Source organism: Monodon monoceros, unplaced genomic scaffold, assembly GCF_005190385.1.
Source record: "Monodon monoceros isolate NGI ecotype Baffin Bay Population unplaced genomic scaffold, NGI_Narwhal_1 Super_Scaffold_9, whole genome shotgun sequence".
Taxonomy (NCBI): domain Eukaryota; kingdom Metazoa; phylum Chordata; class Mammalia; order Artiodactyla; family Monodontidae; genus Monodon; species Monodon monoceros.
Window position 1 is genome coordinate 35,654,528 of NW_021703786.1, and position 25,036 is coordinate 35,679,563.

At 43.3% G+C, this 25,036-nt stretch overlaps 1 protein-coding gene across 1 annotated transcript in view; it reads right to left on the minus strand.

Moving 5' to 3' along the window:
• Nucleotides 1-2,163: 2,163 nt before the first annotated feature.
• GNA13 (G protein subunit alpha 13) overlaps nt 2,164-25,036 on the minus strand; it is a 41,266-nt gene continuing 18,393 nt past the window's right edge. The window contains exons 3-4 of the mRNA XM_029211564.1: nt 12,847-12,897; nt 2,164-7,755 (exon numbers count right to left, since the gene is read on the minus strand). Of these exons, the coding sequence (XP_029067397.1) occupies nt 7,183-7,755; nt 12,847-12,897 (624 nt within the window). The 3' untranslated portion in view covers nt 2,164-7,182. The remainder of the gene's footprint in view (nt 7,756-12,846; nt 12,898-25,036) is intronic.

Genomic DNA, 25,036 nt, shown 5'->3' on the forward strand with positions numbered 1-25,036 from the left:
ATCTCCAAGTCGACAAGCACTGGGATTTTCCATGGAGAATAATAGAAAAAGAAAACAACTCTACTTTTCCTCTCCCGAGGTCAGTGGTGTTTGACCTCGTGGCATCTTATGAGTTAAGTCTCTCTTCTTCCACGTTTGACAGGGGAGGAAAATCAAGCCCCAAGTCTAAAGCAGCCGTGGACTTAATTACAAAAGAACGATCGACTTTTAAAAAGACTTTGTTTTTTGTTTTCCTATCATGTACCTTCATGGGGAAAAGATAAATCAACACACTCCTCCACTCAGTATAAATGTTCACTCTGGACATAACTTCCCTCTGTATCCTTGGGGCCAGCACAGAAGCTTAACCCTCTGCCCTGAAGAGTTACTTTGTATGGAACCCTTGTCTGAGCCCTTTGTCATCTTGGTGGACTCGGAAAATGGATGCTCGGGAAGTGTAGGTGACAGTGTTCGGCAGATACCCCTTCCTCTAGCTGTGATGCTGTATTCCAGGGGCCCCACTCACTTCTGAGGGAAAGTTACAATATGTCTTTTAAAACAATGCCCAAGTCATTCCTTTTCTGAGGATTTGCCAAATTTCCCGTCACCAAACAAACCTCTGGTTTAACCTATGAACTGCGGGTTTCCTGCATTCTCAAGAGACCAAAGGCTCTTTTCTCTTTTAACAACCCACATTGTGGGCAACGGAACAGGTCATTTTGAGAGCATCTCATGCCAAGGCTCTGTGATGGTGCCCAGCACTTTAGCGGACAATAGTTTTTTAGCTGTTTCCGCCGACACATCGATATTCTCTTGTTCTAACAATAGCCTAAGAAAAGTTTTTTTTTTTTGGTAAAGACTTCTTGGTTTCCTTTGGGGGATTCAAATGCTCAAGTGAGCTTAGTTTCCATTTTAAAAGATCTTAAGTCTAACGAAGGCTAATTTAATGACCTGTTTCCAATCTAGAAATTTGTAGGTATTTGTAGATTTGTAAATACCTCTAAGCCCCAATTTTTCTATCTCAGTTTTTCTTGGGACCAATAGTGAAATCTCACTGTAAAGGTCAGGACTTGGACACAATTTTAATTTTGCCAGAAAGGCCTGGAAGCAACCAGTCCTGGATTACAGCCATCACCACTGAACATTTATTCACACCTGCTTTGCAATTCTGATTGTGGGAAAAGGCCCTTCATTCTGCTTTGGGGAAGAAAAGTACGTGCTCAGCTTCCCATAAATGCCACTTAAGGAAAAGGTATAAACAGACCAAAAGTTATTTAACAACTTCTAATTCGGCTGAAGTTGCAAAGGGAAAAGATGAGCGACGTGATTTCACGAGAGTGGTAATTTTACCCCTGTGGTCCCCACACAGAGAATCCAGTCTGATCACAAGGAAAATACCAGGCTGATCCCAACGCACGGACAACCTACAAAATACCTGACCAGCATTCCTCCTCCTCAAAACAGCCGAGGTCATCAAAAACAAGGAAAGCCTGAGCAACTCTAATAGCTGAGAGGAGCTCAGACAGACAGGACAAATCAATGTAAGACGGTGTCCTGGAGGGATTCTGGAACAGAAAGGGGCAACAGGGAAAAACTAAGGAAATCTGAATACAGTATGGGCTTAAGGATAAATTATCAATATTGGCTCATTAATTTTGAACCAATACGGTGAATTAGTATAATGCAAGATGTTAATTAGTACGATGCAAGATGGTAAATGGGGAAACTATTGCCAACAGTGTGGAGTACAGGGAAACTACTATCTTTGCAATTTTTCTGTAAATCATCATCTTAAAGCTTCTTGAAACAAGGAGTGTAACATGTTGGTTTGTTTTTAAAACGCTATTTTGATGACAAAAGACATAGCAGCATTACTCCTGCAGGTGGACAAACCGTGAGCCCAGAGACACCCTAGGGCAATTTCAGCGATTTTAAGAGGAGCAGAGAGAAAAGTGGGGTGTTCCTCATTCCCACATCAAAACAAGTGTTTGGGAACGTTCTTGAAGCCCACATCTCCGTCTTCAGTGAGGAAACATTTACAGACTAGTATAAAGTCAAAGTATCGCTGGAGATCTGACAAAAGAGCGATTTCTGTGCTTTCAGTCACTGGGTGAAACCTCTGCTTTCAAATATTAAGTGCCTGCTTTACACGTGACATTTAATCAGATTTAAATAACGTCATAGTATGGAATAGTTCATAAATGTTTATTAAACGTCCGTAATTTTTACAAAGCAAATATTAATAGCAAGAGGCAAAATTTTTGCAAAATATGTACAAAAGTAAAAAGCCTGGATGACTAGCAACTCATTTTATCAAATCAAACCATTCTTTCCACTTTCAGACCTCCTGTAGAAATAATTTATTGCCAATCCTGAACTAAAGCACTGACAGAAAAAAAATTTACAACAGTATCAGATAATGTGCTCAGTTCTGGGAAAGTTATAAAAAGATATATGTATAAAAAATCCTAAGCCACAAATACTTTCATACAGAGCCAATACAAATCATGTTTTGTTAGGTACAGTATCTATGAGGTTGTTACGAAATAGACTTTTTGATAAGGCTTCCGTGGTAAATGAGCTCCACCTTTAGACTAGTAAAGCCATTTAAACATTTTGCGATTCTGCTTTCAAGTAAGAGGTAAAGAAAGGGTAAATGGTATCGTCTGTTGCACTGTTACATATACTTTCCAAGAATTAACCCCTACCTGCCCCCTCTGTTTTTTTCCTAGAGCCATCAAATAGGCATGATTTAAGAACAAATGCAGCCCTTTTACTATGGCAAGAAATATTATAAACAAGCTTTCCAAAGACAAACCCAAATCAGAGAACAAGTAAGTAGCATACTTCTATCATGACCTTCACTGATTGATAATGTATACATACTGGGTCCCTACTTCCATCCATCTGGACATTTTCATCATTATCAAAGGTAATGTGGTTTTGGAAAGGTCGCAGAATCTCTTATCAACCCAGAAATTACTGCCCTATCATTAACACTTTTTTGTTCCATACGAGCTCTGGCATTTGAAATCAGATGGTTAGACCTCAATGTCACAAGAATGAACAGAGTTATTTAAATGCTAACTATACATTCAAGTACAGACATAAGAATGCTAGTGGTACAAACACTGGTACTTCAGATTATGTTAATAATCACTTATCAGCCTAAGGCTAGTATCAACTCGATGGTACTTGAAAAGGCCATAAAGTTCAACTTGTTTAAAATGTTCTGGCTTAGACTTATACTTTAATCTCTCTATAAATTTATTAAGCCCTAACCTCGTACCATAAACTAATGGGTATGTGCTATCACTAGCTTTATTTGGAACAGGGGGACATGTACACACCACGCACGTACAAGTCCCTCCCTTCCTCATGTTTACTACACTGAAAAGCCAACCTGTGTCCTATCACTAAAAAAAAGAAAAAAAAAACACAGTACTTTTTGTCCAGCAGCACAAACACATGGACAGATCATCTGTAATTAATGTAACTTTATGTACTGAAATGATGGGAAAGAGAGATAAAGTCAGATTTCCAACTGAAAAAAGACATGCAAAATTTATTCTCGATCCCTCAATTAAAACTAAAAGAAATGAAAAGGTAACAGAGTGACTGTCTCTAGATTTATTAGGGAGTTTATTACAAATGTTTGACTGAGCTTTACAGGCACGATTTCATGGATTCAAACAAGAAATTAAGAGTTAACACTGGTATTTAGCCTTCTCATTACATATACAGAAATAACATTGCTACAAATTGCAATGAAGAGAATCTTGTTTCAAATGGCTTGGTTTGGGGTTTTGTCTAAATGTATCATTATATAATGAAAGCACCAATTTGAGGGTTTCTCAAATAGTGATTTGAGTTTCAGAACATAACAGAACATAACTTGGTAACTTTATTCTTCACATAAATAAGGCATAACACCGGATATGTGTACTAATGCTGAAAATACATTTTACCAAAAGCATAAATACAAGTATTGGGGTATACATTGGAAGTTCAGATTTACTCATTTCCCGCTTACAAACAATTCTGGGGCATATGATCTTTGTGAGTCTGAACCAACACTTCTAATCACTTCTGGTATTAAGGGAATCTTCCTTTCTTCTGCTTTATACTGACCACTGCCAACAAATGAACAAGGACCTCCCTCAACAACCTCCCTTGGGAGTTTAACCAGAGGACTTTCACCATGTAAAATACGCCAGTGCAGCTTCAAACCAAACCAAACCAAACCAAACCAAACCAAACCAAACCAAACCAAGCCAAGCCAAATCATGTTCACTCCACGATGCCTTCTTTGGTTGCTGCTGTGATCTAGCTGTCAAGTGCCCTTTCCAGACAATACAATTGAAAAGAAGATTTCAATGCAGTAAAATATTTGGCAGCAAGCAATGATACGGGTTATTAAAAATATCTGACAGAGGCATTAAATTATTTGGATCTTCAGAAAAACGTTTGACAAAACCTCTTCCCTATAAAATAATCAAGGCAAAAATCTGTGCTGTTCTTTGATTTATAAGGCAACTCTGTATACTATAAATTTCTTCAAGATCAATGAAGACACTTGTGTGACATTTCTTAAGAATTAATAAGCAAGAAGACATTCAGACTTAAGAGGAGAGTGTAACAGAGAATTGGGCACATTTTATTCCAAATCATAACCATGAAGACTTAGAAAATCAAACACACTGAAGAGCTTTAAATCCAAATTACATTTTTAGAGACTGGGGGGACACTGGCATAGGGAAAAACTATGAGGTCCCTTTCAGCTTTGTCACTGAATCTCATCTTCCTCTTCACACAGTGGTGTTTCAAAAGGGTCTGGTTTTCATGCTGTAGGTATAAAACTCCTTCGAACGGTTTAGAAGTACAGTATATAAAACATGTGGACTGAAGCCTTCAGATTGGAACTTAAAGTTCCACTGAGTGTCTAAACCAGCCTGCCATTAAATGTAAGTAATTTACTGCCTCAAAATATAGGCTAGGTTTTATTTTAAAAGAAAGCTGACTTTGAGACTTCACACACGTCAGGAAAGGAAATCTCAAATGCCCAAAGTAACATCCTATCTATTTGGTGTTTTAACATTTCTTTGTGGTAGTCAAAATGGTGCTTTGTCAGGTAGTATTTATGGTTCATATCATATATTTCAGATCTGAAATATAAGTTAACTGAGAGTAACCTTCCTCTTTATACATACACTGGAGTGAAATGATGCTTTGGCCATTCGATAGGACCATTTGCTAAATTTACACACAGACTTTCCACCCAAAGTCTCCACGTTACTGTGCACATACTCAGATACTCCTCGGCCCTGAAATGGTTCTAACTCTGTGGATTAAACAATGCACTCTTTTTGGTAAGAAGCACTATAGACATAGAACTATTCCGACGTGCGTGAACTCTGCTGTACTATGGACGCCTGCATCAGGATGTAGGGCTACATGTCAATAGCTCAGGTGTTACCAAGACACGAAAACACTGGCGGTTATGGGTGTAATGATGGTGGAGTTTCAAATGCAAGAAAAGTCAGGTACATTGAGAACAATCCCTGGTCAGTTCACTGCAAAGCCCTATTCTTACTAGACAGCAAGACAGACCCAGAGCCACTGTCTTAGAAAGGCTGGGTGATCCAGAATGTTGACCAATCTTTCAAGGACTTTCTAGCCAGTAAAATACCTGAGAACACAGTCAGCTATACAGTAAAGTGAAAGATATCACAGTCTTAATCACAATTTTCAGGAAAGGAAGCAAAGCCATCAGACTTTCCAAACTGTCACCAGTCTTGTGCATCTGTCTCTCTAATCCAGTTCTGGCACTACGCATAGCCTACAGGGCAGCATTTTTAGTACTGCAAACCAGCCCCTCTTGATGAGCTCACTATGAATGTATCTGTAATTGCAAAGCTACTTCATGGGTACATTTTAATTTGGTAAGTGGTGGAGGAGGTCAAATGTAATCACCTTTCAGTATGAACTAAAAAAATTACTACTTATTCTTGAACGTATCCTTGAAACCTTCAAAATGTACCTCAAGAAAGCTGGAATTTCGTAAACAATAATGTTGCAAACACATACATACTCTTTCAGAGACACACCAAGAATGAATAAGGATCTCAAATAAAAGTGAATAGTGTGACAGGAAAATACTGCCCTTGGCAAGCTCCAAAAAACAAAAAAAATCCCATAAATGCCACCGTCTGGAGTTGATGGGAACAGACAGGAGAGCGAAAGAACAATGTTTGTGGTGGTGCAGCAGTGATCCCACCGTAAGGACCCACATCAGCTGAGACAGGATTTCAAAGTCTGAGAGTAAAACACATAATATTCTTGGGAAAGGGTGTATTTATTTAGAAAGTTCTGTTATCAGGTTCTTGCACTTTTTTAGTTGCTGCTATGGCCAGAAGGTTTCCCGTATGGCACAATGATTACATGATATCTAAATATGAAAAGGGCAAATGACATTTCACTCATGACTTTTAATCAAAACACTACGGATGGCATGTGCCTGCCTTGTGCTCCCCTGGACCATTTGTGAGCGTTCATTACCATCAGACCAGAGATCCTCATGTAAACTTTAAACACACCAGAATATTGCCTTCAGAAACCAGAGAAATTTAAGAAACAAAACAACTGTTGTGTATATAAGCAATCAGAAAACCGTGAAGGCTAAATCTGGGTGAAGTTACAGAACGCCATTCCTTAGATCACACATTTTTCCAGTGGCCCTTTCAAAACAGGTCACCATAAAGCTGGGCACAAGTGTGGCTGCTACCTGTAGGGCAAACAAACGGTATCTTACTCATTCTAGAACTGAACATTCTCAACCTCAGACCTACAAATATTAAGGACACCTTCTATACTTGGCACTACAGGAGAATTCAGTTTGAAAAGTGGAAGAATTTAAAGCCTGAGGGATGCCTTGTCTGAGGTCTGGCAGGAAATGACTCCACTCCAATGGAAGCCGGAGTGAAAGAGATCAAAGCCAAGCCTCAGCAGATACTGGCCCCGTGTTACTCAGCGGCTCTCAGCCACAACCAAAGGCCGCAGAAGAACGACTAAGATTTCCAAGAAGTTAAACACAGAATCAAGATTTTTCTAATTCCTGTTGTAAACTTCTATTTTAAAAAAACAAAACAAACCGAAAACAATCAAAAAGACAAAAAGGTACGCAGACAGCAAGTCTTCTGTGCGTCACTGGAGCATGAGCTGCTTGAGGTTGTCGTGAAGGATGGTGTCCTTCACATCACGGAAGACGAGGCGGATGTTCTCCGTGTTGATGGCTGTGGTGAAGTGGTGGTACAGGGGCTTCTGCTGCTGGTCCCGCCGCTTGTTCCGGAAACACTCCACCAGGAATTTTTGGACGTCTCTTAAGCAGTGGGGATCCCCTTCGAATTCTAAGAAATAGTCTTTGATGCTCACAATTTGCACTTTCTCCTCAAGCAAATCTGTCTTGTTCAAGAAGAGAATTATGGAGACGTTGCTGAAAACCCGGTTATTGACGATGGTTTCAAAAATGTTCAGAGACTCTGTCAGGCGATTGGTCAGACGATCTTCCATAAGCACCTGGTCAAACTCACTTGAGGAAACAAGGAAAAGTATTGATGTCACGCTGTCGAAGCATTCAAACCAACGTTTTCTTTCTGATCTCTGACCACCTACATCAACCATTTTGAAAGGAACATTTTTAATTTCAAAGTCGTACTCGTGAATGCCTTTGGTGGGTCTTCTGGCTAGCAGTATGTCTTGCTGTGATGGAATGTAATCCTGGAAAAGAAAAAAAATCGTTTCCTGCTCAGTAATCCAGGAGTAATGAGAATATTTAATGTACTACTAACTGGGCTAGTGAATGGATACGTAAGCAAAAGTATCTTTTAAATGACAATCCCCTGGTAACGTTAAAGCATCAATGCTATTCTGATTCTCATCATAAAACAGCAAGATACGCTGCAATGTTAGCGTCAGCACTGGTTCGAAATTCGCTGCAAATGAAGGCGCCTATGATTTTGTCAGCCTGCCGGACGACCCGAGTGTCCGTCCACGCGCGACGCCCACCGTGCCAGCAGCCACCCGCCGCTGCGTGTCCACGGCCACGGTCACGGCTCCTCGCCCCTCCGTCAACAGCGGCGGGGCCCCAAGTCAAGGTTCTCCGCCCCCCCTGCGGCCCCTGCTCCGCGCCCCCGCCTGCAGGACCGACAGCTCTACCCAGGTCGCCTATGTTCTCACTGCTGCAACGCGGCCTCTGCTCTGCCCCCTTGACGGAGCTCACTCTGCGGGGCTTCCCAGCTGTTGGCGGGGGGCCGTCTCCGTGGCAGGGCCCCAGCTTTTCTCCTCTGCCGGCACCCGTGCCCGGACACAGCGGTGCCTCGGAGGGAGGGTCTACACCAAGACCCTGGACAGATGGATGGATGGATGGACGGACGGACGGAAGCTGCTGGCCTCCCGAGCCCCTGGCTGTGGCCGACAGTGAGTGCCCCTGGGCAGTGAAACTGGTTCTTTCTTCTCAGCTTAGTATTTTTCCAGAACTTTGATGGAGCTTTTTGACAATACTGAACAGGAAGGCTTTAAATGCTCATCACCAAGGTCACAATTTTTTTAAATCAAGGCAAGGTTTTAAAACAATGCCAACTGTTACTCACAGTGCTACATTTTATACCTTTCCAAATACTATGATTCTGAAATTTCATTACAGTGTGAATACTTATCTCCTTAAAAGAGTGTAGCTAAGAATCAAAGAAAAAAAAAAAAAAACAGAAAAAACCCAGCAGTTCTCAGTTGTCTGCAACCCACAGCGATGTATAAAGCGCCCACAGGGCTCTAATGAAACACGCTGGGGTGCGCACGTGTCCCCCCAGCTCCCGCAGACGCACACGCACCTGCCTCACCTGTAATCAGCACCACCCCGATTCTCTGCCCGGCCCCGGCGTCTGGCTGAACATTTAATCATGAACTGTTTCACATGCTGATACGGTTGTATTTCATTTTAAAAGAGCATAACATACATCAAACGGATCAATGTGCTATCATTTACATAAATATTCCCCTACTAGTGGTCATTTAGGTTGGTTCCAATTTTTTGCTTAATATAAATGCTGCAATTAAAATTCTCATGCACATCCTTCTTTTCCCCCCTTTTGGGCTATTTCCTGAAACCGAATAACCAGGAATAGGATGGTGATGCAGTCAAGGCTTGTGAAGATTTTCACGACTGGGACTTAATGTCCACCTGCTCTCCAGAAAGGTGGGGCTGGTTCACGGCACTCGTGCGTGCCAGCCGCCTCAGAAACAGGCCAGCCCCGAGGGGCAATTTTTAATTTTCTAATTTCATAAAAATAAAAAGTTCTTTATTATTGCCTTAGTTAGGAGCTCAGGGCTAATTCACATAAAGCACAAACACAGGACGAGGTAATCAAGCTCTCAAGGGTCTGGCAGAGTCACGGGGATTCTAGACTGTGGATTCTAGAGCCAGCTGCCCACAGACCACCTGGGTGACCTGGGACAAGTCATCACTTAACCTCTCTGCGTCTCAGTTTTCTCACCTGTGAAAAACACAGACAACAGCACCCACGGGGTGCTGTGAGGACTAAACACGGCAAGTGGGTGAAGCGCTTAGGAACCGGGTTCGGCACACAGCCCGTGTGTTACTGTCTAGTGGTTCCCACTGTCACCACTTCTGCCAAGAGAGGGAAACCAAGGCAGCGACGGCCCCCCTACTCGTGCGCACCTGACAGCCCTCCACGGATGCAGCCTCTTCAGTCCCAACACTCACCGTCTTCGTCCCCAGCCCCGTCCACCAGGACGCTCTCCTGCCCACGTCCTGCCCCGCCCGCACCCCAAGCCTGCCCCTCACGGTGGACCTTCTCCATCACCTCCCACTTTATATCAAATCCCGCTGCTCCTTCTTTGAACCTTCCTCACCTTTTCTTTCCCCTCTTTATTTTCACCGCCCCCGTTTTTTAACGTCTCAGCCTGGATTACCATCTTGCCCCTTGGTCCTCTGCACCTCCTGGGTCCACCTCTAAGCCCCCAGAGACCACCCCTCCTGCACCATGCCCTCAGAGCTGGCGGTGAGGCCCCTCCCTGCAGCAGACCAGACCTCGCTGACCCGGCTTCCATGACCCTCCTTATTCCTTGTTTTCCGGAACCGGCAGACTCTGCCCCACCTCGTCAGGCTCCCCAGAGCCCAGCGTGGAGAGCTGCACGAGCCTCACATCCTGAGACCGCCGCATGTCCAGTCAGCGTGATGCGTGACTGTGCAACTAACGGCGCATCCAGACCCTGGTGACTGCCTTCCTGAAATCTGTTCTTGTACGTTAGAGCCAAGCACTTCTGTCAGACAGATGTGCCTCCTGACCCCAGGCACGGCCCGCTGTGCGCGTCCCCTCGTCCCCCCAGCCGCCCAGGCTCACGTCCTCTCAAGGGCTAGCTCCAGCTTCTCCATCCATGAACTAACACCATCTTCACCATCAGTCTCATTTACTCGTCCTCTGCTTGTTTTATATATGTTAGTTTTGTCTCTGACTAGAACGAGTTCCTTAAACATGGAGGTCAAAGAACCAAACAGCTAACGACGAGCAGATATTACAATTGCAAGGCACCAATCTGAACACCTCACTGGGTGCCATGGATTGAACTGCGTCCCGGCGCCGTCCCCGCACAGCCCGCCTGCATTCATGTGCTGAAGCCCTAATCCTCAGTGTGACTGTCTTTGGGGACAGGGCTTTTAGGAGGCGACCGAGGTTAAATGAAGTCATATGGGTGGCGTCCTAATCAGGTAAGTGTTGGTGGCCTTGAAAAGAGGAGGCCACACACTTCTTGCACGTGTGTGTGCTGAGCAAAGGCCACGTCAAGGCACAGCGAGAAGGCCACAGCCTACAAGCCAGGAAGAGTCCTCACGAGAAACCGACCATGCTAGCAACTTGACCTTGGACTTCTAGCTTCAAAAACTGCAAGAAATAAAGGTCTGTTATTTAAGCCACCCAGTATGTGGTATTTCGTTATGGCAGCCTGAGCAGACTTCTGAGACATGGGGTTTATTTCACGTAATCGCCCCTGAGCCCGACGGGGATGGTTCTCTTACTATGCCCATGACGTGGATGAAGAAACTAACGTCTAGAGATGCCTAAGGTCACACAGCCAGTCTCCGATGGAACTGGGATTGGAACTCTGGTGGTCTGGCTGCAGAGCCCTGTCCTTGACCCCTGTGGTTCCATCTCCCAGAGGGTCATGGGGCTTGGCACACGGCGGGGATTCAACGGTCCTAGAACTTCAGTCAGAGATGGCGAAGCAAACGCAATCCCGTGAGCTGTCTGATGTGTACAGAGTGGGCGGCCAGTCTGCAGCACACCCACATTTATTCTCCTCGCCTTGACAACTACCTGCTGATCACAAGAACACTTTTTCGTTTTTATTCCAGACGTGGCCTCAAAACTGTTCTCAACGTAAGGCTCTAAGCAGCCAGTGCAAACTGACTGGGGCTGGCTCCGAGGCACTCGTTCCGACGCTGTTTGTTGAGTGCCTACGAGGCACCAGGCACTGTCACCGGGCAGCACAACCAAGACCCGAGGTCCTTGCCCTCAGGGAAAGAGGCGGGGGAAAGACCAGCAAAACCTGTAAGTGAAGAGGCCAACTGTAAGAAGGACAATGGAGCCTGAGAAGCGCCAGTGCCGATGCTGGAGACAGCGGAGGGGGCCCGCCTCGAATGGCTGCTCAGGGAAGGCCTGTCCGAAAAGGCAGACTGAGAAGAACGGGGCGAATGCGCACTCCTGGGATCAGAAAACGTGAAATAACTCTCAAAGAATTAGTTTACCTACTAAAGCTTCTCTCCATTTGGCTTATACGGAACTTTTTTTTAAGGCTTATTGCAATCTGACCACACGGAAAAGTGACAATGAAGTAAGTCTTAATACAAAGTCTCACTGATGTGGATTGAGTGAACAAAAACAGACAAATACAGAGACCCTAACTTCTAGAGCACCTGTGTCTACGAAACAGGTGGGAGAAGCACATACTGACTGAACGGCAGACAAGTGCAATTTAGCAAAATACAAAAAAAATAAGGGAAAATGCAAAACTTAGCGTTCTAGACACACATATGCTACTTTCCTACTTGCAATAGGTTTCATTTTGTGCTTTCCTTCTGTTTTATTTTTAAAGTTAAACATCTCAAAGAACCCATAAAACTACATTAAACTTTACAACAGAAATCTGGTTTAAGAGGCGGCATACGAAGCTATACTCAATTGAATGGGTCACCACTGACGCTAGGGCAATGGTTTTCGAGCATTTTCTAAGCAGCACAAAGCTTCCTTCCAGTGAAGTCTCTGCACAGGTCCAACACGGAGAGCGGCCAGCACCAGCCCTCACCAGTCGGCCACGGCCTCAAGGGACGCACTACAGGACAGTCTGATGGTCCAGCTCCTTTGCAAGGGCGACTCCTCCCACATCACGGCCTTGAGAATCCAGCCTCCTACGCTCCAACCCAACACACGGGGGGTCCTGAACTGGAAAATACCGTTTGCTGAAAAGTTCTGAAATCAATCAGCCCACCGCATTCTTTCGGTTTCCACTTACAGAAAAGCAAAAGACACTGACGTAGGCTAGTTAATGTGCCATCTCATTTTCAAGCATAAACTTCTTTCCATAAAGAGTTTTACTTTCACAAAATAGTGGACAGGGCATTCCTCAAGGAACTGGCAGAGGTCAGGACAGGAGAGGGAGAAAACATGAAGCAGGAACAGTCGGCATACTGCCACTAGGAAAAAGGATACAGCTTAATACATCATTTTTCTAAGTTTCCTTATCCTACCTACTGCTTTCAAATGGCAATAAACACAAACATTCAGTCTGAAAACTTACTGGTTCTCCAAGTTTATCCAAGTTATCCAGGAAATATTTTACAGATTCACCCTGAAAACAAGAAGAAAATAGTTATTAGGGCTTAGAAATGGAAGACTTTGTTACAACAGTTTATATTAAACTGTCTGGTTGTACACTTAATCCAAATCCAAACATACTACGTTTAGTCACCAATTTCAGACTGAGCAGCTAACCCCACTAAAGACGCATAAAATGTCTGCCTCTGTCAAAGTGCTACAGCCTGGTGAGGTTCACAGAGTCTTTACAGAAGCGATACCCCAAGCACTCATCCATTTGGACAGGATCACATGTACGTGTTCCGATATATCTGTGTATCCAAAGGGAAGATGTAATTAAAAGGTGAAAACTGCTTTTGCGATACACATACAACTACAATTCAGGTGGGATTATTTCTGTCTACATTTTTCAATCACGCTTATATCAAAAGCGAAGCAGGGATGAGGTGAGAATACCTAACAGGCAAGTGCCTAGACAGACACGCCTTTTTGCTCCTGAACCCTGAATAATGCTGCAGGCTTCACCTCTCCAATCCAGGCTTCACCTCTCTTCCCTACCCGAGTGATCAGTCTACTCTCTCTGAGCCCAGACTTCTATCAGACCTCAGACAATTTCCAACATCTAAAGTGCATGAGAATACATTCCTAAGAGGAAATACTCGAACAAAGGACAGGCAGGGCTGTGTCTTGGAGTCTCCCAGGGTCCTCCCTGTCCTGCTGGGTTTCCACCAGCGCAGCACTTGTCCTGCCCGAGCTCCAGAAGGCAGTGCTTCTTTCACACAGAAGAGAATCCCCTGAAGACCTTGTCTGACTGCAGGTTCTGAGGGGGCATCTGAGGGGGCATCTGAGGGGGCAGGGGCGGGCACGTAATTCCTGCAATTCAGGTGATTTCTGGGACCACAGTTTGAGTCACGAGGCCTTAAAGCAGCAGTTCTCAAAATTTTAGTCTCTGGATCCCGTCATACATCTTAAAATTCTTCAGGATCCCGAAAAGACGTTGTTTAAGTGGGTTATAGCTACCAATACTTACCACATTAGAAAGTAAAACTGAGACATTGTAACAAATATTTATTAATTCATTAAAAATATCAATAATAAACCCATTCACGTTAACATATTTTAGTGTAGCTTCAAAAAAGCCAGTGAGACACTTCTGCTTCTGCATCTGAACTGCTACTACAGGTCGTTTCCGCTGTAGCATATGAAGATCTGGCCTCACAGAGAATGCTGATTGGAAGAGGGAGCATTTTGATAACCTCTGTAACTGTAGATATTTTTGTTTCTACACCAGAATTTGACAAATGGTAGTTTCTTAAAAGTGATGTCCCTGTGGAATGGAAAGCCTACCCATGAACTTTTTGCACTTTTGTTACAGACACTAAAATTCACTGGTCTATCTTGTACTTTGAATGGGTCTTTCACCCACCCACAATTTTGTAACACCAAGCGCTGATCACATGGAACATGGTGGGCAATTAAGTATACAGATCTTCCAAATGTTGGCATGTTTCATGACATAATATTAAAAAATCATATTCATTAATATCATAATGATCTCATAAGGAGCCTTAAGGCTTGGGAAGTTGACAACCTCACAGTGGTGGGCAGATACAAGTTTTCCTAAATTCTGATTTTCACTTGAAAGCTCAAATTTCATCAATGGCAACAAATACTGTTACTTTCCTTGAACTGGCAGGCTAAACTTCATTCATTTTCTAAAAAAATGCCTGTCAAATGCCCAAGTCTGAGTAAGTTGACTGTTTCTTCCAAGTAGAAATGATGTTCCACGAAAAATACAGTTAGTTCAGCTCACGTCACAACCAGTCACAGAAGTACTTTCCCTGGAGACCAGGGTCCTGCTGCAGGAGCGTTTTCAGGGTGCCGCCCAAGCCATCATACAGCCTAGTACAGAGCTGCTGAAACTGAGACCTGAAACAATCTTTACTGCTTAATCAAGGGTCTCTTCGGTGAACCTGGTGCGCGTGTCTTAAACTGCAGATGCAGAGCGGCGATGAATACACCAACTAGTGGTGTGTTTGGGGCTGACACCCCATCTGCGCTCGGGCACTGGCTGGCAGCTGCAGCCCTGCTGTTCTGTTCTCTCGCTGCGAGTGTCAGCTTAATGAAGGGAAAGAACATCTTAAGTGACACTCTCAGGAGTGCTGAACATGAAGGCTCCTTTTAAGGGTTTCTGGGATCCCCAGTGGTCCACGGACCGCACTTGAGAACTGCTGCCTTAAAGCACATGGTGGCGAGCGCGTACACGGCTGTGCGCCGGGGTGGGCGCGCTGGGGTGGGAGGCCTGGCTGCGATCTCCTTGTGGCTGCAAAGGAGCAGCGGCAGAGGAGTCTGCTTTCTTCTGGACCTGGAATATTCGTACAGTGTCTACAGCACCTAAAGATGATTTTTAAGAGAAGGGAAAAGAAAAAGCTTCCAAAAAATTCATTCTGGGGTAATGTTTGGTCAAGCCTGTACAGGTACTTTGCATTATTTCATCCATTTTAATGAAAAACGTAATATTTTTGTTTTTATGATGGACAACATATATAGGCCAAAGGGAATTTGGGCTTAATCTTTAAATAACATCAATATTTACTTATTGAGCTGTCTGTACAACCCAAATGAGGCTATATATTTAAAGTACTTTAAAAAGTAAAATTCAAACGAATATTACCAATCCTGTTACACTGAAGTACACGGTAGAGTCTCTTGGACAAATGTGATAAAAAGTAGTCACTCTGTTTCTGTATGAGTAAGACTTACAGAACTGTTACCCTTTCAGTAATGTGCATATTGAATACTTACATAATGTTAAATACCTTAAATGAAATTTAAAACATTTCAAAAAGGTGTTTTTTTGTTTCGGTTTTGGGTTTTCTTTTGCGGTACGCGGGCCTCTCACTGCTGTGGCCTCTCCCGTTGCGGAGCACAGGCTCCGGACGCACAGGCTCAGCGGCCATGGCTCACGGGCCCAGCTGCTCCGCAGCATGCAGGATCCTCCCGGACCGGGGCACGAACCCGTGTCCCCTGCATCGGCAGGCGGACTCCCAACCACCGCGCCACCAGGGAAGCCCCAAAAAGGTGTTTTTTGACTGGTGTTATATGTTGCATTAATTGACTTTCCTTGATTTTAGAGTTAGTAAAATTCACTGTGGAAAACTTGAAAATTAGAAAAAGGAACAAAGAAGGAAAGAGGCAATAATCATTAATTCCATCACTCAGAAACAACTACAGTTAACGCTTGAAGAGATCGCCTTCCAATCACTTTTTGTGTATTTAACACTGTTGAAATAATATAGACAAATCTGCATCCTTATTTTTCACTTACGTAACTGTAAGGACATTTTAATGGTCAAAATAATTCCCAGTATTTATATGCTAAAAAGTTAACTAAAACCGCTAATCTAATGTTGGATATTTGAGTTATTTCCACCTTTTAAATAAGGTTTTAATATTTTAAAAATAATGTTGTGTAAACAGCTTTATGCGCTCTTGAATTACATTCTTAGTGATCTCAGAAGAATTACTAAGGCAAAGAGATCCAACATTTTTAATACGCCTACTACTCACTGACACACAGGTCCTATTGATTCTCTCCTACACAACAGTTACAACACTGAGTATATGAATAGTGAAACTATGAGGACGAAAAATAAGCCAAGATCACAGGAGAGTGTTCTACAGATGCTTCTGTAATAAGCTAGAATGCAGACTCTCAGCGGCCCCACACTGCTGGCTGATGCTCATCACTTTAGGGACCCCAGAGCAAAGGAGCTCTGTGTAAAAGAGAAAATAACACGTTCCATATCCAAACTGACAATAAAGGTTCAACTACACAAAAATTTACTTCAATTAATATTGCTGTTTAACTAATGGTCAAATAAACGAAGGTTAAAGTAACCCTAAGATGAACATATTATCGAAAGCAGCAAGCCTCTTTCCCCCCCTTAAGAACTAAATGCTTACACCGAACCCATCATTTCTGAGGGTATCGGGAAATTGGTATACTCATTCTAGCGACCTTGCAAATTCACACAAACTTTCTAGAGAGTTACGAGTAGTACACTTCATAAAGCTTTTAATGAACTTTTGCACATTCTAAGGAATTTACTGAACATAAAACGACACAAACAAAACGATATTTTACTTGATGCTACCTATAATAGCAAGATTTGGAAGTTTATTTTTCCACTTATTACGGGAATGAGTTAATAAATTTTGGCACGCTAACATAACAACATAGTATAAGTCATCAGGTAACAATTATTTCGATATAATCGCTACATATGAAATATGTATGCCATTAAGAGCTAAATTAAAGCAGGGGCTGACAAAGCTAAGCTCCGCAACCCCTTACCCGACCCACACGCTGCTTGTATGCTCACCCCTACACTCACTTGGCAGCAAAACCTGACCTCAAGTGGCTGAGGCTCTTTATATAGTCTTTATTTCTCCCACTTAGTGAAACTGTTCAAATGTTTTGCTGCAAGAGAAGTGTGGAGGGACTTCCCTGCTGGTCCAGTGGTAAAGAATCCACCTTGCAATGAATGCAGGGGAGGCGGGGAACTAAGATCCCACATGCCGCGGGGCAACTAAGCCCGCGTGCCAGAACTACTGAGCTCGCGTGCCTCAACTAGAGCCTGTGTGCCGGAAACTACAGGGCCCACGCACCCTGGAACCCACGCACCACAGATACAGAGCCCAGGCGCCATGGAGCCTGTGCAGCACAGCTAGACAGAAGCCCGCGCACCACAACGAAGAGCCCGCGCACCGCAATGAAAGATCCCACGTGCCGCAACTAAGACCCGATGCAGCCAAAAAATTATAATAAAAAGTAATAATAAGTAAATAAATAGAAAAACAAAAGAAGTGTGGAGATTACGTAATAAACAGTACATGCATTATATTATCTATCTGTAATCCAAAAAATTCTTAATGCCATTAATAAATGTGGACTCGGGGATTTATGATAAGAATAGTTCTGCATTACATATGCTTTGATTTTTGCTATTTAAAATATGGACAAGGTAACTTTGCACTTCTGTGAGTGACTATATTCTCTTTTCAAAAAAGTAAAAAAGGAAAAATCATCCCTATTTGTTCTTCTCTTGGTATTACAATACAAATATAAAAAAGTATTTAGAAAGTTCTTTTCACTGAAGCTTCCTGATTTAACTGCATTCCCTAAGAGGGAATCTTAGATCTTTGGGGTTCAAATTATTACATACCTTTGTTTATTAGGAATTCATCATCTCACCAAAATCAAATAATATAACACAAATATGCACGTGCTCCTGTTACTAAGTTTCAGCTTCTACTGAAGAAAGTTTCATCAGTGTAATTTACAAAGTCCTTTGTGCGCTTGAGACTGTACAAAATCTAAATAAAAACATTTTAATACATTTCACACATTTAAATGCGTGGATTATCCCTAATATTTTAAGTCCTAAATAAAGTCCCCTTTGCCTTCTCCCCCATCACCCGGCCAGGACTCAAGGATTATAAATGCTTTAAAATATTATTCCTAAGAAAAACACATTTTGGTTTAAAATAACTCCTCAAAATAAAGCTATTTACATCATAGGTGATACTACTAATCCTTGCATTAGTGAGAAAACTGAAAGTGGGAGACATAAGAATAATCTTAATCATCTTTTAATGCACGTGGTGGTAACTCTTACTGTTGAGAGATGAAGTTTAGCCAAATGAACCTATTCTGAAACAAAACAGTTTTAAACACACACATGCAAACGCACACGTGCATATGCGAACACACACATGCTATAAAAGGATGAATACTTTTCTGAATTAGGTAATTTAAGGGAAATTTCTTTTTTTTTTTTTGCTGTACGCGGGCCTCTCACTGTCGTGGCCTCTCCCGTTGCGGAGCACAGGCTCCGGACGCACAGGCTCAGCGGCCATGGCTCACGGGCCCAGCCGCTCCGCGGCATGTGGGATCTTCCCGGACCGGGGCACAAACCCGTGTCCCCTGCATCGGCAGGCGGACTCTCAACCACTGTGCCACCAGGGAAGCCCTAAGGGAAATTTCTGACAGTAGCTTTAAAGACCTTTTACTGGAAAAAAAAAAAAAAGAGAGAGAGAGAGAGAGAGAAATCTTTCACAACCTCAAAAAACAAAAACCCCCCACCAAACTAAAAAATATAAAATGTGTGTTATTTGCAACTGAACCATGAAGGACATAGAAAGTGAATAACGGCATCTCTGTTCTCAGTAACCGAGAGCTTCGGCCCTGGCCTTTTGTCTGAGCGTTAGGCCCTCATGCAAATCGGATACCTCGCTCAGTGCCTGGCACCTGGCGGCCTGGCTCCCTCCTCCCCAAGTGTCTGGTGAATGAAGTGTGAATAACCAGGGGGTGATTCCCCTCAAATCCTTTTCCCTAACCGGTTCAGAGGTGATCGAAAGTCTTCTGGTTGTCTAATATTAACACTAAATCTAGTCCTTTCCCTAACACTGAGCCATCTGCAAGTCTCTAGACTTGTCTGGGCCTCAATTTAACCGTCAGTAAAACGAGGAAGTCGCGTGGTTCAACGCATAGTCAGCAGAGCTCTGTCTGCCCTAGGCAACAATTTCAGTTTGTACAATTGATTTAAATTTAAGTTCTTCTTTCCTTTATCTACGTGCCTGTTACCCTTAAAGTCACTTTTGTTGTGACTCATTATTCAGGTTGTGTTGCTTAGTCTCCTGGCTAACACAGAAGTAAACAATTTCATGTATCAGGCAAGAAAGACCACGGGTTTAAGACTCACTCTTTGTTGGTTATGACTTGAGAGCTATTGTAACTCTCCACAGTATGCTTTATGTTACGGAAGGGAATTTTTAATAAAATTCCAAAGAAGAGCCGTTTCGCACTTACGGCTTTTTAAGTTTAAGATGTTTTAGGTCCTCCCTTAGTTCTTTTTCTCTGTTTGAAATACTGAGATAACTTTCTAGGTTACCGAAGCAAGGCCGAAGAGTCCACAGTGGCGCGGCACTCCTAAAGTGTCCACATTTCCTTAACCTGTGGATATTTGGGTTCTGCCTAAACAAGGGCAGAGCAGCCAGCGGGCCTGGGTTCTACGCGCAAGACAGGCTCTGCTATTGACAAAGCCAGGGAACCCTGGTGAAGTTAACTCAAGGATAAAATAAAATGACAGATGAAATTAATTTGTGTCAGCTTTACAGAGCTGAGCCTAAACTAGGAATGGCTTCAATGTCGTCCCCATTTACAAGGGTCATGTGTTAGAAAGACTGTCTTTGCTTGCAGAGACAAAACGGGTCAGGGGCCCTGAGTTTGAAGGTAACAGAAGAGCTGAGAACACGAATTAGAAAATAACTTCTATTAAACAAATGTGTAATTATAGGGATACCTGGCAGTTTATTGGCCCAGTTATCAAACAAGTGACAGATTTATTCAACACCCTCTTCTGCACGGCTAAAATATATACAGGACAGGATTTAGAATGTACTACTTTAAAAGGATGTGGGGGGGCTGCCCTGGTGGCGCAGTGGTTAAGAATCCGCCTGCCAGTGCAGGGGACACGGGTTCGAGCCCTGGACTGGGAAGATCCCACATGCTGCGGAGCAACTAATCCCGTGCACCACAACTACTGAGCCTGTGCTCTAAAGCCCGCGAGCCACAACTACCGAGCCCGTGTGCCGCAACTACTGAGGCCCACGCACCTAGAGCCCGTGCTCCGCAACAGGAGAAGCCACCGCAATGAGAAGCCCGCGCACCACAACGAAGGGTAGCCCCCGCTCGCCGCAACTAGAGAAAGCCCGTGCGCAGCAACAAAGGCCCAAAGCAGCCAAAAATAAATAAATAAATTAAAAAAAAAAAGGATGTGGAATTTCAGCTAGATAGCCAAAGAATACACAAGAAGAAATTATCTGCTTTTTAAGAAGAATATACTCATTTACTGGCAGCTTTATAGCAACAGGAAGGGGACAACTCTACCTATACAATATAGGTACAATCTAGAGGAGATTTTAACTTCAAAGTCTTATTTAAATTTCTAAAGTCTATAGAGATAAGGATCAACTTCAGATATTTTAAAAGCAAGGCATACATATTCTAGAAAGCAGTTTGGTAATCTGTAACAGGGGCTTTAGAAACGGCCCAGGCCCCAGAGCTGCAGGAATAGCAGCGGAGCGGATGCCACTGTGGCAGAGGGGGAGCCACTGGGGCGCTCCCTTCTTGTGTTTCATATATTCTAGACCAGGGTCCTCCAACCATGACCTGTAGGCCAGACCCAGCCCACTGTCTGTGTTTGTGTGGCCCATCTAAGGAGTTTGGAAAAAAAAAAATTAAAAGACTACTTCATGACATCCGAAAATGATACGAAATTCAAATTTCAGTGTCCATAAATAACACCGCATTGGAGCACAGCCGTGCTCATCGGTTTATGTCCTTACTGTCTACAGCTGCTTCCTGGCCGCCGCCAGGAGAGCAGTCGTGACAGGCCACGCGTGGTGCTCTTCACTCTGCACCACGAACTGCACGGACGCAGTTATAACGTGAAAATGTTTCAAGTGTCATCGGTAGTGCAATACCACGACCTTTTGTTTTTTATTATTACTAGTGCACGTCCACCAAAACACGCAGAAAAGAAGAGGACTTTCTGTGTCGCGCTTTCAAGGCACAATGGAATGTGGATCATTCTGATATCAAATGAGATGGCAAAGCCCTGTGTTTATTATGCAATGACCCTACAACTGCGCTAGAAGTACACACGGACATCAATACTACCAGACAAGCACTCTACAAAATAATCCCAACTCCTACAGAAAAGCAATAGTCAGAAAAATTACAAAATGTTAAATGGAACAGCTCACCACAGAATTTCTTCACAAGAGGAGGAAACTGAAAGTGAGACTGCAGCTGAGAGCTGACACGTTTCCAAGGAGTTCGCATTTGTTAGCCAGGCAAGGACTGCCACGGACTGCTCAGCGGTTGTGTACTCAAGGGATCAATGCCAAGGGTGAAGTGACTGAAAAATACGCCTGTATGAATAGGCTGTGTGGAAGAACTACAGATGAGGGTATTTTCAAGGAAGCTGAGCAAACACTAAATCAGCACAACCTGAACTGGGATGTGTACTACAACTGACGGTGGTAAAAATGTGTGGAGAAGAAAAAGGACAAATTTACAAAGACTGTGAAGATGGTTACATCATGTATTCTTCACCAGCAGGGACTCTGTAGGAAATACATTAAATCTATATTGTTACTGAACCAGTATTGTTAACGACGAATTTAATTCACTCTCATGGACTTGACCATCACCAGCTCCGTGAATTTCTGTCAGAAACAGAAGCTAAATATGCTGATTTGCCCTATTACACCAGTTCGATGTCTTGGCAGAGGTAAGTTTTTACTGAGATTTTTTGAACTAATGGATGAAATCGAATTTTTTCCGAACGAGAACCACCTTCAACCACTAATGCAGAACACTGAATGGCTTTTCAAAATCAGCTTTAGGGAAGGCTTGATTACATTTCGTAATGAATTCAATCCACAACTAACAGGCAAAACAGTTTTTTGCAAACTTTATACTGTGGCAGAATCACGCTGGCAGGTAGGGCTACTGGGATCATAAGCAACGCCCAACTGCTTTATACCTTCCTTTGCTGCCAAGTTAAACCAGTAGGCCTCCATTCTCATGCAAATGTGCGGCAGATATACATTTCTAAAGTCAAACTATAGTTCCAGCAACATCTTTCAGACCGTAATACAAGTGTAAAAAAAAATCCATACTTCAAAATCCATTTAACTGTGCAACGACTGCAAATGGTAAACCTGCAATGTAAATGACATGCCCAGAGGCAAACACCAGGAACAAGCTAACAGAATTCTCTAAATGTCTTCCAAGCGAAGTCTATGCTCAATTAAAACCAAATGCTTGGGTTTCCCTGGTGGCGTAGTGGCTAAGAATCCACCTGCCAATGTAGGGGACACGGGTTTGAGCCCTGGTCCGGGAAGATCCCATGTGCCACGGAGCAACGAAGCCCCGTGCGCCACAACTACTGAGCCTGCACTCTAGAGCCCTCGAGCCACAACTACTGGGCCCACATGCCACAACTACTGAAGCCTGCACGCCTAGAGCCTGTGCTCCGCAACAGGAGAAGCCACTGCAATGAGAAGCCCGCGCACTGCAACAAAGAGTACCCCCGCTCGCCGCAACTAGAGAAAGCCCGCACACAGCAACAAAGACCCAACACAGCCAAAAATAAATAAATTAAAAAAATAAAAATTAAAAACAAAACAAAAAACTCCCCCAAATGCTCACTTGGCAGTACCCATCTGTGTGCAAAGACACTTCCAAGGGTGGAACGTGTAAAATCGTTAATGGATGAACATTTGCACCTGATTGTGATAATAGGGAACACCAAAACCCTGAACCCTACTTAAGCAAAATGTTATCCCCTTCCAAAAGAATCCAATTCTTCTCATTAGTAAACCTATACTACAAAAAACCGTAGACAACTTTATTATGCTCTGAATTGCGTCAATAAAAAAATCTGTGCAAACTTGAATTCTCTCCTGTTACACTGATTTTGTCTCTTGGCATGTGACGTCTAAAATATCACACCACCTAGCCCTTTACAGAAAGTTTTCTGACTCCTGTGCTAGCCAAGCGGTTCTTAATCTTGGCAGTGCATCAGAACCACCTAACGTGCTCCTTAAAGACAAAGATCCCCAGGCCCACCACAATTCCACCAAACCAAACTTTTCCGAAGGCCCACGAGACATGGTTCTGAGGGGCCGGCTCTAGCATCAGCTCAGATCTGCACAGACAGCAGATTTTATTCAAAACTGGATTTTATATTAATTTTACCTTTTGATACTGATTATATCAAATCAGCTAGGGTTTTTTTTTTAAAAGCTTTGTAAAAATGCCAAGAATATTAAGAATCCAGATCAGAAACTTATTTAGCTTCATCTTATTACAAAAGTAGGTTTCAAGCAATATTTACTTGAGTTCAACTAGGTCTCACATGAAAAGCATCAGGCCTCCATTTGACATATTTGAATTGTGACATAAACAGCAGAATTAAGTCTAGAAGTAGCTTTCTTTCTCTCTCTCTCTCTCTCTCTCTTTTTTTTTTTTTTGTGGTACACGGGCCTCTCACCGTTGTGGCCTCTCCCGTTGCGGAGCAGAGGCCCCGGATGTGCAGGCTCAGCGGCCATGGCTCACGGGCCCAGCCGCTCCGCGGCATGTGGGATCTTCCCGGACCGGGGCACTAACCCACGTCCCCTGCATCGGCAGGCGTACTCTCAACCACTGCGCCACCAGGGAAGCCCTCTTTCTCTTTTTTAAAAACTGATTTGGTGATTCAGACACACTTTATTTCCTGTGTTACTACAGTTCTAGCAGCCTTCCTCTCCATATTCCTAGAGCCCATTTTCAAATGTCCAACAGCCTTCAAAGCTTAACTCCCAGAGATTTTTGTGGTTAAAAATTAATGCACCTGGTACTCTAGCTGCAACAGTGTTAAGCAGCTAACAAAAGCATACATGAGAACAAGTATTAGAACTGCTACTTACATTTTAGCAATAGGACCCTAATGAACTTAAAACCTCAATCAAACTTAGAAAATTATTTTGCTTCTGCAACAGACACTGAAACTTTGCATGACAGGTAAATAAAGCAATGCAGTGCTTAATAAGGAGCACATAAGGAGCACTATCTTTTTACCTGGTAAACAGGTGAAAATTACACTGTGGAATGAAAAAAGAGGTAACAGAATTCAATCAAATGCAAACTATAAGTAATGCAGTGGATTTCAGTTTGCTACTAAAATGAACTACTGTTGCTTAATCTTGTAAAATGTCTGGAATTTAATTGCGTGCTTATTAGGTATGTCTATAAATGGCAGAAAATCCACTGTGAAGAAATAAGTCAATTAGAAAGAAATAAGTGAATTAAAAAGCATCCCGGGCTTCCCTGGTGGCACAGTGGTTAAGAATCCACCTGCCAATGCAGGGGACACGGGTTCGAGCCCTGGTCCGGGAAGATCCCATGTGCCGCGGAGCAACTACTGAGCCTGCGCTCTAGAGCCTGCTAGTCACAACTACAGAAGCCTACACACCTAGAGCCCGTGCTCTGCAACAAGAGAAGCCACCGCAATGAGAAACCTGCGCAGCACAACGAAGAGTAGACCCCACTCGCCGCA